The 20,059-nt window shown below is 47.2% G+C and overlaps 1 protein-coding gene across 1 annotated transcript in view; it reads right to left on the bottom strand.

Annotated features, from left to right (window-relative positions):
• The window catches only part of LOC119386471 (dual oxidase maturation factor 1), a 346,172-nt gene that overhangs the window by 229,665 nt on the left and 96,448 nt on the right, over positions 1-20,059 (bottom strand). The window contains exon 2 of the mRNA XM_049413941.1: positions 10,938-10,995. Coding sequence (XP_049269898.1) covers positions 10,938-10,995 — 58 coding nt within the window. The remainder of the gene's footprint in view (positions 1-10,937; positions 10,996-20,059) is intronic.

Below are 20,059 nucleotides of genomic sequence, written 5' to 3'. Positions count from 1 at the left end.
GCATGATAAAACAATTTAGTGCGCCCATCAGAGACACATTCCGGCAATTCATACATTGCAGACTCCAAAAAGTACAACGCATCAAGCACTACTACAAAAAAAAGACGCGGCTTCCTCACCTGGCAGAACTGAAGGACGCTCGCATATATCGGGCTCGACCGACAGTGTGCCTCAAGAGATCGAAAGGCGCCTCGCTGGGTTGACGGTCTCTACCCTAGCCAAGTGGTTTCCTGCTGCGCTTCAGCGGAAGACTCTGTCCAAAGAGACGTTTCCCAACGCTCGTCGAAACGGCAACTCGTGCAACGGGAGGTTCCAGTTCCAGCGCCAGTCCTTTTTCTGTTCTCCTCTTTGTGTGCTAGTCAATTTTGGCGCTTATTCTTTCAGAGTTCATCCCATAACGACCGTGTGCATCTGCTGGCTTGCCAAATCAGCTTCATTCGCACAATGAGTGCCTTCGTCGTGAAACGGTGTCTGCTCTTGCTGACGACCAATGAAACGAGGAGGGCGGCCCAAGGCTGCGCTAATACATTTTGTGTAGTTGTGAACGGACACTTGGTGAACGCAACCCTCGATACAGGAGCCACTGTTATCTGTACCTAAGACGCTGTGTTCAGAGAGCTCAAGCTGCAATTGCTCAGTGATCTATGCCTCAGCGTCCAACAATCACCTCAACAACAAAAACGTTCGGCCGCATACGCATACATGTGGAAATAGGGAGGATAAAGCGGGCAGTGCAAGCGCACGTTCTCCAAGGCATGAAGACTGAATTCTTCCGAGGCTTGGACAACGCCTCCTTTTCAACCTTTCACTGAACTTGAACACCATGACTTCGCTTAAAGACAACGAAGCTCGGCACACCTCCTGCGGAAATCAATAGTACGTCTTCAGTGCTGATACGTCCCCACTTCAGTCTTTTGACGTCACGAACCTACCACCGTCGCAATAAGTTGCTTTGAGAGATGTGCTTTGCAGTTACGAGGACATTTTCTCAAAGTCTCAGATGGACTTCGGATGCATCGCAGATGAACGACATCGCATTGTCCTCAGCAACAACGTCCCGATTCACAGACCACCGCATCGAAGCTCTCCAGCAGACAAAGAGGAAATTGTCAGGCAAGTGGACTGAATTCTGAAGCAACGTCTAGTGCGCCCCCTTGTTCAACATATGTAGCTCCTGTTATTTTGCCGGCAAAAAAAAAGCGAAGGGCGTACTCAATTTATGCATTGATTATCGAAAGCTTAATGCTGTCACTGTGCCCGACTACCAACCTATCCCCCGCGCATAGACGATGTGCTGGACCTCCCGGGAAAATCGAAACATTTTTCAACATTAGAAATTACACCAGGCTATTGGCATGCCACAATGAACTTAGACGACACCCCAAAAAACAGCTTTCGTCACGCCCAACGGCCGTTACAAATAACTTCTGCCTTTCGGTTTGAGGAATACTCCTGCTACGTTCGAAAAATCTGCCAAATCAGTGATAAGAAAACATAAGTGGAAAAACGTAGGTAATTACTTTGATGATATCGTAGTCTTCTCCGACACATTTTCTGAATACCAAGGCACCTCCAAGCTTTATTGCAAGCTCTAGAAACTGACAACACCAAACTGAAGCTCTAAAAGTGTCACTTTGCCCGAGATTCTACTGAATATTTGGGTCACAGGATGTCTCACGGTACAGAATCACCTAAACAAAGCAAGATAGAAGCAGTATTGCGATTCCCAAGACCAAGAGCTCCGAAAGAGCTGCAGCGCTTTCTTGGCACCACCAACGTTTACCATCAGTTTAACCGCATTTCAGTGACATAGTTTTCCCACTTACAAAATTATTGAAGAAGGGCACACCATGGGAATGGGATGCTTCATGCGAACAAACTTTTGATGGAATGAAAAATCGCCTGATCGAAGAGCCAATTGAAAGAACATTTTCTTGCGAAAAACCATGCATACTTTATTGCGACGCATCTAATATAGGCATCGGTGCAGTCTAGACGCAACGAGATAATGATCGCAAAGAAGACACTGTCGCTTATCACTCGCGCAAGCTACTGACTCACGAAATAAGTTATGCCATTGAAGAGCTTTAATGCCTCACTATAGTCGACGCTGTTGAGAAGTGGCACTGCTATCTCCATGGAGACTGTTCTCACCGATAACGCTGCCTACAATGGCTGAAAAATATCAAAATCCCCAAGGCCGTCTGTTTCGATGGTCTCTTGAGCTGTCATTGCATGAAGTCAACATTAAGCACCAAAAAGGCAGCGAAAACATCCAAGCAGACGCATTTTCTCGGAGCCCAAGTCATTTCGTTACCAAAACTCCAAGGTTACCAGGATGACGAACCTCGCTGCAAGTACATTAGTGCAACCGGAGTCACTATCGTGACACGTAAAGGAATTCGGCAAGTGCACTCACAAACTTCGACTGGGCCTTCTGCAGAAAGCCCACTGCCAGTTCGGACACGTCGGAGTAAAGAAAACCCTCGGGTGATTGTCGCCTCACTATTGTTGGCCGGAAATAATAAGAGACGTTTCATCCTACGTCCGCCACTGCGACATATGCCAGCAATGCACGAAACCTAACACCAAGAGATTCGTATCGCTGGAGTCGCTACCACCCGCAAAACAGCGCTTTGTTCTTTTAGCAATGGACACTATAGGTGGTTTTTCTGGCTGCGGCTCCACGAAGAAATTGATTCACTTGGCGCTAGACCACGCCACGTGGTATGTCGGGGCGTTTGCTCACAAAAATGACACATATCACGCATACATTTCGTGCCTTGCCACCATCTCGGCTGCAGGGAAGCCAAGGAAGTTCCTTTCTCATCCTGGACCCGGCTTCACTTCAGGCAAGCTCAAGCAGTTCCTAAAACGGGACAATGTCCAGCATTTATTCGTCTCCTCCCAACACCCTCAGTATTCGTCTCCTCCCAACACCCTCAACGAACACGCGAATCAGACCATTGTAACCCGACCAAAGTGCAAAATCAATGAGCAGCTGCAGACGTCTTGGGTCAAACATCTTTCGCATGTTGTCCAGGAATACAGCATAACCCCACACGAAGTAACGACATATCCACCATCATACCTGATGTATTGAATACCTTCTTACGATACCTTTCTAGACGCGACAATGGAAAGTGGGCATGAAGCAAGGAGAAGTGCAGTCAAGAACATGCTCGCCTACCATGAGAACAAAAAGACCGTTTACGAAAAAAAACACTTCTACCACAAGACCTTCAAGTTGGCCAGCTGGTGCTCTACGAAACAGCTTCGCACCGAAACAATGGAAAGCTCAGCCAAGTCATGGAAGTGCCTTACACAATCCTATGCAGAGTGTCTTCAGTGAACTATGAGATGGGCCGAAGCGTGGCACCGCTAACTAACAACATTGTGCACGTCAGCAAACTTCGTCGTCACTATTGTGCCAATAAGTTGACGCTCTGTCGGAGGGAGGGCGAAACGTGTCCCGGTTCACGGGTCGACGAGCGAAAGGAAGGGGAGGAAGATGAGGGCAGCTAGAACACACAGGTTTTCTGACGTACGCCAGGTCTCCGTTGTTACACACACACACACACACACACACACACACATATATATATATATATATATATATACATACATATACATATATATATATATATATATATATAGAAGAGACACAACTAAGCGGTTGTCTTAATTTTATTTGCCAACGGTTTCGACCGGAGGACCGGTCTTCGTCAGGGCTTATGAGCAAATACAGCGCTATACGACCATCCGAAATCGTCGTGGGCACTCTTAGTTGAAGGAAGGAAAGAGAGGAAATAATAAAACAGTCAAGTTGTCAAGCTGTTCCTCTCTTTCCTTCCTTCAACTAAGAGTGCCCACGACGATTTCGGATCTTCGTATAGCGCTGTATTTGCTCATAAGCCCTGACGAAGACCGGTCCTCCGGTCGAAACCGTTGGCAAATAAAATTAAGACAACCGCTTAGTTGTGTCTCTTCTCTTCCCAAGTACGTTTGGCCCATTGGAAAAGCTTCTTCTATATATATATATATATAGTACTTTGGGTATGAAGATCGATGGGTCTGGTATGATAGATGAGGGAGGAGAAGGACTCACGTGCGAAATGTAGTTTTATTAACGTTTCGGCTGCTGGGGCAGCCTTTGTCAGACTGACTGCAGTACATTTGACAGACAATATTTGCACGTGTGTAGCTTCATACTGTGGCGCAGTGCACCACGATTAAACGTTCTACGCATCCAGAACAACAAGTAATAGACGCATGGTGGACACAACACTGCGAATAACAATAGGAAAAAAAGATATCGCGTTAGACAAGAAACCGCGTCACTGGCCAGTGAGAGACCGCGAGACATGAACATAACAGATTCATTGGCACCGTGCAAGGCGTACATGGCACAGGAGCGCACTCCGCGAATAGCATCGGGCGAACGCAGGAAAAAAAATAGTTGAAAAGAACACTTTCTTAAAGAATGCATGTCCAATCCAACAAAGGCAAGCTTGTGCCAACATGGAAGTGTGCACTGTATACTATGCAAGTACGCTAGCCAGCTTACCCACATTTTCGTTTAAGCCACTGGAAACCGTGGTAAACTTGTGAATTAAAAATGACTCGCCCATTTCGCGCTTATAATGTGACGTGAAATCCGATTCCAATATAGTCGCCGTAAGTGATTCAAAGGAATGCCCGGTGCTGGCGACGTGTCTAGATATTGGCAAATGAAGCATGTAGTGCACATGCACCTTGTGGTTGTTGAAACGGCAGCGAAATGCATTTTCGGTTTGACCAATACACTGCAACTTGCAGATGGAGCACTCAAACAAATATACTACATTATCTCTGTCACACGTAAAATAGCCGGTGCTTTTAGCTACAGTGGTGTTCGTCGCCTGAGTGCAAACTTAGCATCGAAGTTTGCGAAATGGATGGCATCGAGCATGTGGAAGATAGTTATTTCGAACTTTGGAGGACGTAAGGATATCCTACAAATTACTACAACGCCGATACACGGCGCGGGGTGGCTCTGCAAAAACTTTAAGTGCTCGCTTTGAGTCAACATGTTGTAATGTTTCTTCAGAACTGCTGCTACATTAGGCGCTGAGGCGCTATGCGTGAGGACAAGGTTAGCGCTATTGAGGCCACGGGGACGTCTCTCGGCGTTGATAAGCGTTTTACGGTCAAGCTTGTCTGCGCGTGCCACAGCGTCATCAATAATCTGAGTGGGGTACTTCTGTTTTAGAAAGGAAACCCGTAGTTTATCGCAGCTAGCACAGAAGTCTGCCTGCTCTGAGCGAATGCGTTTAAAACGGACTGCTTGACTATATGGGATGCTTGATCTACAATGTTTAAGGTGACTACTGTTGAAATGAACATATTGCTGTCCGTCAGTAGGCTTCTGATAAAGCTTGGTGAATAAGTTCCCGTTGCTTAGGCATACAGCGACGTCAAGGAAGTTAATAGTTTCCGCCCAGTAGGCGTGCGTGAAGGATACGGATGGGTGAACTTTATTAAAATTTGATATAAATGCCAGCAGTTGAAATTCACCATGAGGCCAAATAAAGAATATGTCGTCAATGAACCTCTTGTAGCATAGAAGCTTGAAATGGCGACTGCGTAAAAATTGTTGTTCAAGCCTCCCCATAAATATGTTTGCATAGTTCGGTCCAATCTTGGTTCCCATAGAAGTGCCGCTAACCTGTGAGTAGTGGACTTCATTAAACACGAAATTGTTCAGATGGAGAATCATTTCAAATAGTGCCGTATGGTAGGGCTGTCTACAGCCCTACTATACGGAAAATTTGTCATACCCGTCAACAACCCTTATCACCGGAAAATTTGTCATACGAGTCAACAACCGCCAAGATGCCGTCCGAATGAGGGATGTTTGTGTAGAGGGATGATACGTTCAGTGTTACAAGGAAGGAACCATTAGACACGGTAATACCATTAATTGCCGACGAAAAGTGGTTCGTGTCCCTCACGAAAGACTGCAATGCGGTGGAATGTTACGAATTAGCAAGTCGACATAACAAGACAGGTTTTCTGTCACCGTTCCGTTAGCTGAAACGATGGGGCGGGCGGGATTGTTCGGCTTATAAATTTTTGGCAGCATATAAAATCGGCCCGCAGATGGACTTAGAGGGAATACTGTTGTGGCTGCCTTATTACATATTTTTTTTCTCTGGATAGTACATTGATCTTTTCTTTCAAAATTATTCTAAAGTCATTTGTGGGGTCTGCATCAAGTCGCCTATAAAATGAACGATCATTAAGCTACCTCAGAGCCTCCCCAATATAGTCTGCTGTGTTGGTAATCACAACGGCACCACCCTTATCATCTGGCTTGATAGGGATGTCGGCACGCTTCCTTAATGTTTCGACAGCTTTCAGTTATTCTTGTCGCATATTTCGATAGAACGAAGTTTTCTGCTTGTATGCTTCAATGACATCGCGCTGAATTGCATCAATGTATAAGTGAAGATAGTTGTCACGTTGCGAGGGTGGTGTCCAGCGTTTAGATGACGGCAGTGCCAAGGAACTATCACCATTGGTAGCTCTATCATGAAAGAACTCCCTCAACCTCAGATTCCGCGCAAAATTGCCTAAGTCTGTAAGTAGCTGGAATTTGTCGCAGTGTCCCGTTGCACGACAAAAATTTAAACCGCGCAATAATACAGTCACTTCATCATTGGACAGAACACAGCTCAATAGGTTAACAACGTTCGAAACATCACAGGAACATGCCGTACTTTGGAAACGGGAGGGCGCCCTACTGAAATTTTGCAGTAGTTGCACGGGCGTGCAATCAGCCATCACGCTGTCCCGTAGTAACTTCTTACATTTGACAGCAGATATTTCATTGTATTTCCTTTCCTCGAATGTGCACAGAGAGTTGACCTCTTGGGCAGTACGCACCAATCGATTACAGAGCTGCTTATCCTCATTCATTAGGGACTTCAAACATGAGCGGTAGTGATTGACAATAATGACTGCGGCATGGATTTCTTAGTCAAGTCCAGCCGCCCGCTGCGACGAACAAGGACCAGCGGGCGGCTGGACTGCAGAGTTGGGGCCGTTGCGCAGCACTCTCGAAGCGGACAGGCGATTATCAATATGCACGTCGCGGTTCTTGATTTTGCAGTTGGTTTCTTTCGCAGCGGCGTGGCGGTACACGAAAAAGGGCTCATCCCTGCCGTTGACAGCACGCGGTGTTGAATAGCTGGGGCACAATCCTGCCAAGACGCCGTGGTCGCTTGACTCGGAGATTCGAAGTACAACTGTCGGGCATGGCACGCCACGAGGGCGACACCTTCAAAGCTGAGACGCACGCCGTCCGCTGCGAAGACTCGTGCAGGGGGCAGACATTCAAGTGCATGGTCAAGAAATTGAACCACTCTGGAACGTATGTTATAACGACATAAAAAACTCTTGAAGAGGCTGGCTTGACGGTTGAACCGGTGGATGAACCTTTGGCTCTTGCATCCGTGGCGACGGTTAGCAGCCCTCGGCAAGATAAGTGTGGCGTCTAGATTCCGTAGTCCATGATGCTCCTTCTGAATACAGGTGCGCTGTAGCTCTCGAAGACGGCTTGTGCTTTCTTCTTCGTCAAGTCGTTGGTGCCGATGTGCACAATCAACGTAGATGTCGTTCGGGGAAACGAAGTCCATCAGCAATGCCATGTCATCAATAACGGCACCACTATGTGAAACATACGCTGGCGTACCTGCCAATAGCGGGTCGAAGTGCTGGAACAAATACTTTGTTTGCAAGTCGCCCGCAGAGACAATGGAAGGTGGTGCCTTTGGGAATTTCAATGAAATATATTTCGATGTGGTCCTCTGGGAATCCATAGTTGCAGAGTACTTTGCGTAGGAAGATCGATGGGTTCGATACGATAGATGAGTGAAGAGAATTACTCACGTGCGAAATGTAGTTTCACTAACGTTTCGGCTGCTGGGCCAGCCTTCGTCAGAATGAACGCAGTACATTTGACAGACACTATTTGTAGGTGTGTAGCTTCACACTGTGGCGCAGTGCACCACACTCAAACATCCTGCGCATCGAGAACAGAAAGTTTTAAGCGCATGGTGGGACAACACTGCGAATAGCAACAGGGAAACAAAAGTCGCAGTTTCGCCGCAACGGTGAAGCAATGAATGTGATAGCAAGAAATTATAATGTAACGCGATCAACGGAAAGCAGCTCGAAATTTCCAGCGCGTAGCTCGAGCCCAAAGCACGCACGAAAAGAACGCACACAGGACGAGCGCGAACTATCATGCGTCACAGCTAGACACCTGAAGCGCACTGCTCAAACATAAAGCAGGACGCACGAAACGAACGAACAGGTACACACAGGAAGAGCGCGAACTGTCACAGTTGTTACTTATTGCTGTTTGAACAGCGCACTCCTTTCGAAAACGCGGCCGCTGCAGCGAGCGAAGTGACCTTCGTACGCTCTGTGACATCAGCGCGGGCATCGCGGGGAAAGCACAAGACATACAACCCTCCGCCCCACCCCCCCCCCCCCCCCCCGGCCACCCTCTTCTTTTCTCGAGATAAGCGCACGAAGGCGACCACGCCCTGTAGGGCGAAGAGCAACGGCGTTCGCAGGAGTGGGGCGAAGATCTTTAAAGCGCGCCACGCGCGCACATCGCGCCATCTATGTGGTGACTAAGAAAACATGCTGAAGTAAACGGTGTATATAAATAGCTCGCCGTTAGCAGGCTCAAAGATGGTACTGCTGGTGGCCTAACCGTCTAACGCCGCGTGCTGCAAAGCGAGAGTCGGAAAATCTATCTGAAATATTTTTCTTTGCGGCTTTTATACACACACATATATATATATATATATACATAGATATATCGTGCATGATGGTGGCGACGGCAGAAATCAGCTGAGACTGTCCATATAATTGCTTTCGCAATAAAAAGATATCGCGTTCTACAAGACACCGCGTCACTGGCCAGTGCGATACCGCGAGACATGAACATATCAGATTCATTGGCTCCGTGCAAGGCGTAAATGGCACAGGAGCGCACTCTGCGAATAGCATCGGGCGAACGGAGGAAAAAAAATAGTTGAAAAGAACACTTTCTCTAAAGAATGCATGTCCAATCCAACAAAGGCAAGCTTGTGCCAACATGGAAGTGTGCACTGTACACTATGCAACTATGCTAGCCAGCTTATACATATATATATATATATATATATATATATATATATATATATATATATATATATATATATATATAATATATTTTTTTTTCTTGAGGGTGGTATCCGCACCTCCGTAATGTCATTTCCCCTTCATGGCGCACGCTCGCCCAGCTGGCCGTCTTCACCACGGTACGGGCCTACGTCGTCGGTCTCCGTACGAGCGGTGGCGCTATTCTCAGGAACAGAATCACCCTAAATAATGCATGGCACTGTTCGCTGATGGTCGTATCGTTAAGAACACCGCGGGACGTTCCGCGGATCGACCACGCGGCCGCCCCGCTTTCTCTTTTTCTGCTTCCCTACTTCGTGCTGGCGCAGTACGCCACACATCCGATATGAACCAACTAGCCTGCAAGACGGTCTTATTGCACGTTACTTTGCCTGTTTTGTGCTGTTTTTGCGTGTTGTATTGACATTCTTGAGCGTTATTTGTTATGTTATTGCAGTTTATATATATATACATATATATATATATATATTGTAGCGAAGCGTTCCTGCTAAGTAATGTGTTGTCCTGTCGAGCGCCTTCCAGTGGGTCGTTCTCTTCTCTGAGAGCACGCTCCTCGTGCAGAGAGTCGGCCCCGCTTTGACTGTCGCTGCCGTGCGCCGTCGCTGAGTCCCCGTTAATAAACGTCTTGACAATTTGGTGACAATTTGACAATATATATATATATATATATATATATATATATATATATATATATATATATATATATATATATATATATATATATATACACGGCATCAGAAGATGAAGCATCATTTGAAGCTGTTGGACGCCGTTACAAGATTGTGAACGCCATCAAGCAGAAGCAATTCCCGTTACTCATATTGACCGCTCTCATTTGGAGTGTTTTTGATTCAAACATAACTGCTGAACTTATATGTCTCATTCGTGCCTCCTCAACATATTATAACCAATGTTGTACCGGTTGTGACGCACAGTTATTTTTTTCTCCAGAAAAACATTGGTGTAAGGGTAGCGTCACGCGAATGAATACTTACAGACACAACCTTCTACAACGTTCCTTCTGCGCGAAGGAAACAGAAACGAACAATTCATGTATAGCTCACCAACAAGACCGCGAAAGCCAATCGCAATGACTAGTCAATTGCAGCGAATCTGGGAAAACCTTAGTATATATAATTCGTTGCGGTGCACAAAGTGAACATAGACGTACCCAATATTTGGGACAAATAACTCAGCGACCACTCTGCTAAAATATGGGCTTATGCGGTGTTCTTTTCTTTCGTGCAGCACAAAATTTCGACGCTTTTTCATCTATTCCTCTATATAAGCGCCAGCAAGTATATACCTATTTTCTCTAGACTGGTTAGCAAGCTACAGGGTCGAATGGTCTTTTCGTAACGCTACTTGCATTTGACTTTATCTTTAAAAAATTACGGCCGTGGTAATCAACTCTTTGCCCAATCATGTGAAACATGTATATATGACCTTGGGCTATTGCAGCCTCTCTAATACATATATATATATATATATATATATATATATATATATATATATATATATAGATAGATATATATAACCACTGCTGGCAATAGAACTATTCCGTTTACAGCTCTTCAGTTAATTGATAAATAATATTTTCCTTAACATGTGCCTCTTAATCATTAAGCTGTTATAACAATTTTCTACATAAATTTGTTCACACAGCAACGACAACAAAGATCACTTGTGGTACTCACTTAGTACGACAGCCCCGACCAGCAGGCTTATTGTGACGCTGACGAATGTTGACAGCTTCTGCGAAAAAGAAAAATGAGCAATACAAATTTGGTGAGACAAGTGGCTCCAGTTTTTTATTCGCCTGTGTATTGGTAAGTGCTTTAGTGATGAAATTTGACTCATTTAAGTCTTTATTTACTATCTTTCGTATTCAAAGACACAAACAGGGAAAAATTACTATTCTGGTATCCACTGGAGATATTTCAATTATTGTATTCTCGTTCACGATAAAGAATATACTTTTACAGTAATTCGAAAGAAGACATTTCCCGTAAGGCCTTGCATTTTACAAACTAGGCACTGCATTGGCCATAATTAAAATTAACCCCTAATGTTTAGCTCTATGAGGTCTTACCACCGAAAACTTTCAATTTTGCCCTGAGCTTACAAAGAGTCGCCATAGTTTTGACGGGGATTTCACAGGTGTGTCACACACTGGTCGAGCATTGCGCTTGAAATGTGATTTTAGGTGCCCTTGTCGGCAAGTGATCTTCAAGTGATCTTGCGGCAAACGCCAAAGGCGTTATACGAGACCTCAAGCGTTCAGATGCGGGCATGGTAGTGAGAACGATATGAGGAGAACAGGGCAAGTAGTAAAAAGTTCATGAAATGTGGTCGTTATTCCACAAGATTATCTACAAGACCACATTACATACGCTAGTTGCTGCACAAACAAGTTGCAAAAAAAAAATATTGCTTCCGAGCTCTTGATGTTTCTTCGATCGTGGCAGGCAACTGGTAATTTAAATAAGACCGCTAATTTAACGTACAAATCATTTGGCGCCGTTCATTATTATTAAACTGCAATTGATAGAGAAATACCTATCAAGTCGCCTTCCCATTTATACATAAAACGCGACCATGCCCGATAGTCTCAGGGTCTCCTTTCAGGGTTGGCGTCTTTAGGTATTCCTTTTGTTTGAGCTATCACACAATAGAATGCTCTTTCGCTTCACAATATTCGTTGTATTGATGATAACGATGCGTTTTTGTGCGCATTACGTCTGTTGCCACGCGCGCTTCTTTTTCTATTTAGCACTTTCTTCCGAACAATCGACTGCGGGCCAGCGACGTCGATAGCCCGCAATCGATGGTTTGAAGTTGGTTTCCGCTTTCGAGACATAGGGAGGAGAACTATAGTTTTCTTCTTTATGTAGTATGTATTTTTCCGCGTGGCCTTGATTTTTTAGCGCACTCCGAAGTGCGCGATCGTCTAAGCGGAAAGCTAACATGGCTGCCGCCTGACGCGGCGCTCGCGTGCGCTTCGAAAGATCGCAGAAATCGGCATTCCGGTGTGTTTCCGGCTAATTTTAACGATTTAACGAGCTGCAGCGAGTCTCAGGATGCTGCTTTTACATGCGAAGTATCTCTTGCTCGGGGGTATGTAACGCGGCGTGGTAATCCGCACGCAGCGTAGTAGCCCGCACTCACTCTACGCATGCGCGACTCTCCTCCTTCCCTCTCTCCAACAGCTGCGCGTTACACTCTCCACTTCTCTACCAGCAACTGCTTGCGCTTCTCCTGAGTTCTCGCTTCTGCTCTCGCGCTGCATGCGCTACTCTCCTCCTCTATAGTCTCCTCTCCTTCAAGTGGTAGAGCGCTGCGCGCGTTCAGTCCAGCGCTTGCCTCGGTAGGCTCCTCTGAAATGTGGCCTCGACATGCCGAAATTCTCTCCTGCGCAGCGCCGCGATCAGGGCCAGAGCATGCGCGTCGCCTCCTCCTCTCTCTCCTCTCCTACGCCGCATCTCTCTCGCGCGCCTGTCGACCGCGTTCCCCGCACGTCCTGTGAGAATTAACGGTCAGGCTAGAGGGAAGACTCGACGCGCGTAGTGTTCCTCCTCGCGTTCCACGACGCGAGGTCGTTAGCATGCCCAGCGAATGCCAACGGAACGCGATCGTGCAAGTGCTCCGGCTTCGCATCGCCTCATGGTCCCTTTTAACGGGAGATGGTGTAATTTTTTCGTCAGACTTTGACTCTGAGAGCAGCGACGATGCAAATCAGCCCGGAACACCGGTCAGCTTCGCTTTCTGCTTTGCGCAGTCTGCGCACGCGCGAGTAAAAGCGAGCAGACGGCAGCGGCGGAAAAGTAAACATGGCGGCACCTGTGGATGCAGTTTTCTCCCGCCTCGAATTTATTACGTTGTCGTGCTACACTGTGTGGCCCTAATTTCGATAGCTACGCATTTATTTGCTTTATATTTGCGTCCTGAAGCTTCGCGAGCAACGTGTTCGTCAGTATTTTGCAGTGTTCCCAAGATTGATTCTAATATTCTCGCAGACAAGGCTTAGCAGGCATGGCTAAATAAAGCCAGCTGATCTCAATAATAAAGACAAAGCATACCGCACGCCTTTTCCCCAGCGTAAGTTGGCACAAAGCGACAGCCGATTTCACCAATTATTTATTGCTGCGAGGACAGTGGGCGAGTAGCAAGCGTGAGTTCGGATCGAAGTGGGCGGTCGCGTCCGGATGGGTGCTGCCATGTTGGCTTGTAAACCCAGCTACTGGCGGTTGCTAATACAACAAATAAAGGCATACGTCATAAATGCGAATTAGATAAAATATATGACTTGTCGCTGTGGCGTGGTACGTACCAAACAAACGCAAATGTCGATCTCAACGCTTTGCTGCGCAAGCATGTAACTTGCTTACACCCTGCTGGAAGCAGCTTGTATGGTGGGGCCACGGCTGCTTCGCTGGCCCAATACGTTGGCTGGGGCGACTAACTGCGGGAAATACAAAATCGCCTATAGCACTGTTTAACGTGGACACACCCAAGTTCACGCTTGGCGGCACCTCTCCATCCCAATGACTAACGTCCATGATCCACGATCAGCGGTCGTGATTAGACAAAGCTTTGTTCTAGCTGTAGTAGTTGACGGTGCGAGAGAAAGCGGTGTGACAGCTAGAAGAGCGTCGACTAGGGTCGTCATTCCGCGGCATCTTAAAAAGTAAGTAGAACACCATAGCCCAACTAGAGGGAAACGCATGTAAGCGGGGAACGCAGTGTCAGTGGCAAGCGCACGTCGCAGAACTATTTTAGGGGCGAAGCTCCTTAGGGTGTGGGTCTCTCCGTCCTCTGTAGTATGTAGTAGAAGTAGTAGTAGGTAGCCACCTCTAGTTCTTGGAGTGTTCACTAGTAGGCGCTGTTGTAGCCACTTCTAGTTCTCAGAAAGATCCCTAGAGGGCGCGGAGGCGCTCGCTGAGTTGCAGATGCGTGCTCTAGGCCCCCCCCCCCCCACTCTCTCGTCTCGCGAAGCCGACGCAGGCAGCGTCTGCTAGTGAGTTTCTTGATTGAAAAAACTGACTGCTCGCGCTGCACAACCGTTCACTGACCACCCCGTATATATATAGCCACTCGATTTTGACCTCCAAGGTAGTGCCTGTGTGAGATTTCGCCTGTGCGCGATTAAACAATAAAAATTCACAGCGTACATGTAAAATTAAAGTCAGCTGCAAGTCGCCATGACTATCATCGACCCTTTAGTATAAACGCACCCGATCTCACGTCGGTGATGATGTACTGGGCAGAATTCACGGAAGATTCACATATGGCGCGTGGTGGCAGGCAATCGTTCGATTCAGTGCGGCGACGTACGCTAGGGGGACCGTTGTAATGAAGGGCCCATGTAAACCAAGAGTACAATAAAAGTTTGATGTTTAATATATACGCGGTGTTTCTCACGTGTTTACTTGATCATATACTGGGCGAATTACTCGGAGTATTGACGGTTTACCGATGAATCCCTCCGGAGCTTCGCCCCACTCATCATTATTCACCCCGTGGATATGCTGTAGATTTTTTAATATGGGTGGATGCTACAAACGAGGCCGAGGCTTGGCTTAAGGTCGCCATCTCGAGGTGTCTTGTGGCATTGCCAAAATCGCTTCTGCTATTGGAAACGCGCCGAATGCGACGGACGCCTAGCAACGACGCGTTGCAGGAGCTAATCTCGAAGGCCATGGTCGCAATGCATTACTTCATTTTACCGCTCCCAGACGGCGACACCACCCCATTAGGTTATAAAACTTCGACCGCAAATAAACGACGCCGGACGAAGAAGTTTCTTTGCGCTGAAACTGTTATACCATAATGCGATACCAACTAGACCACCAAGCTTTCCTGACACTACCTCGCTGACCAAGAGCACTGCGAGAGGAAAGTGTGAGACATCAAAGGCGCTTTTGTAAAGCCTCCAGAGTGTGTGACGGTGGCACAGTGGATTGCAGGCCCGGTATCTGTTGCCGTGAACCATGCGGTCGTAGGTTTGACTCCCCTTGATGGACCTTTTTAGAGGCGTAGCTCCTCTTAGTCTAACCTTGTCCCGTGTCAGGCGTAACCGGCAGTATCTCCCGAACAGTATAATAGATGGCGCTGTCTCATAGACGTACATACAAACTGCAGTTGAGTGATGGTATTCTAGATAGCGCTGTGCACAATCTGTGTCGTCATGACCATTTCTCGTCTCATTTCCTAGATGGCGTTAGTCCAATAGAAGTGTGCGAAATAGTGCGCTTGTGTGAATCGCCACTAGATGGTGGTGGAAGTGCCGCTAGTCGCCGATTGGCTGCTGCGCGGGCTGTGCCTGGGTGTGCGGGGAAAGAGTGCCTCTCTCAGTCTCCTGGATCGTTGGTGGGCGAAGCGAGCGCCGCGGCGAAACGAGCGTGGCGCCTGGCGGATCCCGTGAAGGTGCGCGCCAATGACGCCGCGGCGCAACGTGCACTCCGAGCAGCGGACCCCGAAAGGCGAGCCCGAGAAGCGGCGGCGAAGCGAGCGCGGCGCCAGGCAGACCTTGATGGTGCTCGTGCGCGGGTAGGGGCGACCAAGCGGCGCCAGCGGTTTCACATTCAAGGAGCCGACGCGTGGTTAGAGCGGGAATTTCTCGCTCATTCGTTTGGCAACAGTTGCGACGTGTGTGATCGACTTTGGTTCGATAATAACCTGACCGCGATTTCTGGCATCAGGAACGAGATCTTTACCGTACCTCACGTGTTTTCATGATTTTATTGGGCGAACTTCTCGGAGGAATAACGCTATCACCCATAACCTCCGGAGCTTCGCCAACCTCACCATCACTCACCTCGTGGATATGCTGTAATTTTTTTATCTTTGCCATGTGCTCGTGAACATTTTGTCGACATCATTTCCGTGATGGAACTACGTCACCGATGTCTTGGGGGACCCCGCCATAAAACACTTCCATGTTAAAAACCTGGCTGATCCCTCCGTCATAGCAATCGGTATTAGACGAAAGTGAAACGCGCCCTTACAGAAGTAGTTGCATGTTTACTGTACATTGATATAAGAGAGCTTCCACAATTTATATTGGTGTTTGGCAGCTATTGCAGCGTTTAACGTGGATGTACCCACGCTGACGCTTGGTGGTACATCTCCATCACTACGACTAACGTCCGTGATCAGTGATTAAACAAACCCTTGTGGCAGCTGTAGTAGTTAACGGTCAGAGCATAATCAGAGAAAGCGGTGTAACAGCCAGCAGAGTGTTGCTGATTGGACGCAGAACTTAGGCTGAGCTTGCCATCCCGCGGCATGATGAGAGTTATTGAACACCACGGCCACACTAGAGGGAAACGCAACGCGTGTCGTGTCTCTCCTGTAGCCCGGGCGAGCGCAAGCGGGGAACGCGGTGTTACAGCCAGGCGACCCAGGCGCGCGTCGCAGAGCTACTTTTGGTATGCACGGATACTGTGAGAGACGCCGACGCTTGGGCTAAGCTCACCACCTCGCGGTGTGCTAAGGCGTTGACCTATTGGAAACGCGTCGAATGGGACGCAAGCGTAGCGAAGACGTGTTGCAAGAGCTAATCGCGAAGGCCGTGGTCATGCTGCATTGCTTCACTTTATTGCTCCCAGAAGGTGACACTATCCCCCCGACCAAGAGCACTGTGAGAGGAAAGTGTGAACTATAAAATGCGCGTTTGTAAAGCCGCCAATGTGTGTGACCGTGGCGCAGTGACCGATAATGAAAAAAAAAGACCGTGGCGCAGTGGATAGAAAGCTGTCGTCGCGAACCGAGAGCTCCTGGGTTCGAGGCCCATTGGTGGAAGTTTTTTTTGCTTTACCATCAGATCGCGTGCATTTTTCGACGTCATTTCCGTGACCGAAATACGTCACTGAAGTTTTGGCGGACCCCGGCATAAAACACTTTCTGGTTAAAATTAGGCAGATCCCATGCTTTGTGGGCTTCCCATGTACGTCGACAACACTGGTGTTTAAAGGGCAACTTATGGTATGACGTAACATCATCACTCACTTTAAAGCGCATAGGTGCGTATTATCAAAACGATGTGCACTTTACGGTGCGATGATGTGAATAACATGCGTAACTTTCGTTAACCTATTCCTCCGGGGTCGAGCAAAGCATCAATATATAGCTTGCTAGACCATAGAAATTAAAACGTAATCTTTATTAGAATGCCATAAAAGAGGAGCAAACACTGAAACCACAAACGTTAACCTGACATGACGCCTGTATTGTAGGAGTACATACGTAGTGTTTATTGCATTGTCATAAAATTACATAGCCGGCACCACAACCACAAATTACGTGGCACCGACATAACGCTTGCACAGGGTGTCTATCTCAAGGAGTGGCTCTGTGGTAGAATACATGACTGTCACGCAGGATGCTTGGGTTGGAATCGTGCTGGGATCCTAATTTTTATTCTTTACGTTGGTCTGGTCAACGCTGCCGATGTCGGTTTTTCTTAACGCTCTCGCATTTAAATTATCAATGTCTGTTCTCGCCGTTCCTTGGTATATATAAAATTTCAATCACCTGTGGCGCATACCCGTACACAGCGGCCCGTGGTAAATTGGTATGTGCCACATGTGTCCAGAGGAAACGGTTTGACGACGTACTGGACAGGATTTTTGCGTTATACATACCACGACCAGACAGGCATACCCGTCAAGTCCTCTTACCCTTCCATGCCAATTGTGGTCAACACCAATTTAAGGAGGCGATCACGAGAGCATCGCGACATAGGCGGCTAGATAGATAGATAGATAGATAGATAGATAGATAGATAGATAGATAGATAGATAGATAGATAGATAGATAGATAGATAGATAGATAGATAGATAGATAGATAGATAGATAGATAGATAGATAGATAGATAGATAGATAGATAGATAGATAGATAGATAGATAGATAGATAGATAGATAGATAGATAGATAGATAGATAGATAGATAGATAGATAGATAGATAGATAGATAGATAGATAGAAAGGCTCAAAGTACCTTGGGTTCGCTAAGAAATGGTTCACATTTAAAGAGCCATCCATGGCAAAAAACAACAAGGCTAGCGCTGAAGGGATGTGTGACGTATTATCTTTCGTCTTTCCCTATGCTAGTGACGTGTGAATTGAAACAGTTCTAATTTCATTCAAAGAAGGATTTAGTTTTCGTATCAATTTAGGAATGTCACTCTCGGAGATGTCGCGTCGATCGCCTACATTTTTCACTGATCAATGTCGAGCGAAAGGTGGAAATTACCCTACGTTTGTCCAAAAATCGCGTTACCGCCCTACACCCCACGATACCCGATGAATGCCGAAAATACCCTACAGCAGGGTAAATACCGTACGGCTGGCAACGCTGTCCTGAACTGGGGGAAGGGATAAAGGGGCGAAAAACGACAGAGGCAGAGAAGAGAAGAGTGATGCATACAATCACGAGCACACTTTCTTCGTCCCGTCCGTTTGCGCGCAGTTTTTTCCCTACGATATTAGCAACTCGCCCTACTTTCAGTCCTGCTTCGAAGACAATGAACAAGTTGCCGTAGTATACGAGTCTTCCACAGCGGAGACGATGCAGCTCTCCAGAAAGTAGGCAAGCCACCTACCGCCGTCATTAACTTTTTTTTCTAAATTCAAGGGACTACTTTTTCTGTTGCCTCCCTCCCCGCTCCACGCCGCTAGCGGTTTCTTGAAGCCCACACCCGCGATTTGTAACCGGTGCACAAGTCTAGTGTCAGGACGATTTCACTAGGGCAAAGTCCGTTCAGCTGCACGGCTACGATGAAGCACGCGGATATTTTTGAGAATGCACAAAGGCGAAGCTTCACTTCCTCAGCCAGGAGGCCACAATCAAATGTTTTGTACCATCCGCAGTTGTTTTGTACCGGCTTTATCCTCTCTCTGCCGGATATGAAGCTTTTAAGATCAACATTTTGTGGAACGATTTAATAACAACGGATGAAGGCAATGAGACGAACAACGTGACACAAGTCACGAATATTGTGCCTGTGACCAAGACAAGGTGTGAGGGTTCGTGGGCCCAGGAACTCAGACGTGCAGAGTCGAGACAATAGACATAAAAATTTCTTTATCATTTAGGACGGAGCACAATTCAACGACATACAAAACTGACACAATACATATAAACTTAACACTGCAGTATTGAAGATGCTGTTTAAGCCTTGGCAGAATACCAAGCACGTCCTTCTATGCAAATGTCTATGCATGGCACAGCACGGCACGCTCATGACCCAATGCGAAGTCGTCGACCACTCACTCATACCATTGCGACGAACACAGGAGCTGGGCAGCACGGGGTCCGAAGTCCCAAGCTCCTGATCGAACACGGCGACGGCCGCGCACCCAACTTCGTCTTCCTCTTTCTTCATGTAGCTACTTGGCATTCGAATGCGGTGAAACATATAGGAGTGCTATAGGATTGGCCACAGCAGCGAGAACTGTAACCGTCAATTTCATAAAAACCAGGCGTCGTGTGTCCTGTCGGAGGAAGGAAAGAACCCGACTTCTAAGCAGCGCAAGGATGGATACGTGACGCTACAAGACGGCGAGACGATACCCATCGTCACTGCGACATCTAGTCGGCCTGTTACGCCCGGCAACGTTGTGAACGTGCCTGTCATGAAGGGGTTCCTGGAGAAGAGACAAGTTGACGTGCTCCGGGACACCGGCTGCAACACCGTTGTCGTGCGACAGGCCTTAGTACCTGTAAACTCGACTTGCTGCGCAACCAGCAGGAAAGAAGGAGGGAGACAGACTTTCCTGCTGGTTGCGCAGCAAGTCGAGTTTACAAGTATGA

The sequence above is a fragment of the Rhipicephalus sanguineus genome, chromosome 3 (genome assembly GCF_013339695.2).
Source record: "Rhipicephalus sanguineus isolate Rsan-2018 chromosome 3, BIME_Rsan_1.4, whole genome shotgun sequence".
NCBI classification, from domain to species: domain Eukaryota; kingdom Metazoa; phylum Arthropoda; class Arachnida; order Ixodida; family Ixodidae; genus Rhipicephalus; species Rhipicephalus sanguineus.
The sequence above is the reverse complement of the archived record's forward strand: the minus strand, read 5'-3'. Positions and strand labels throughout refer to the sequence as shown.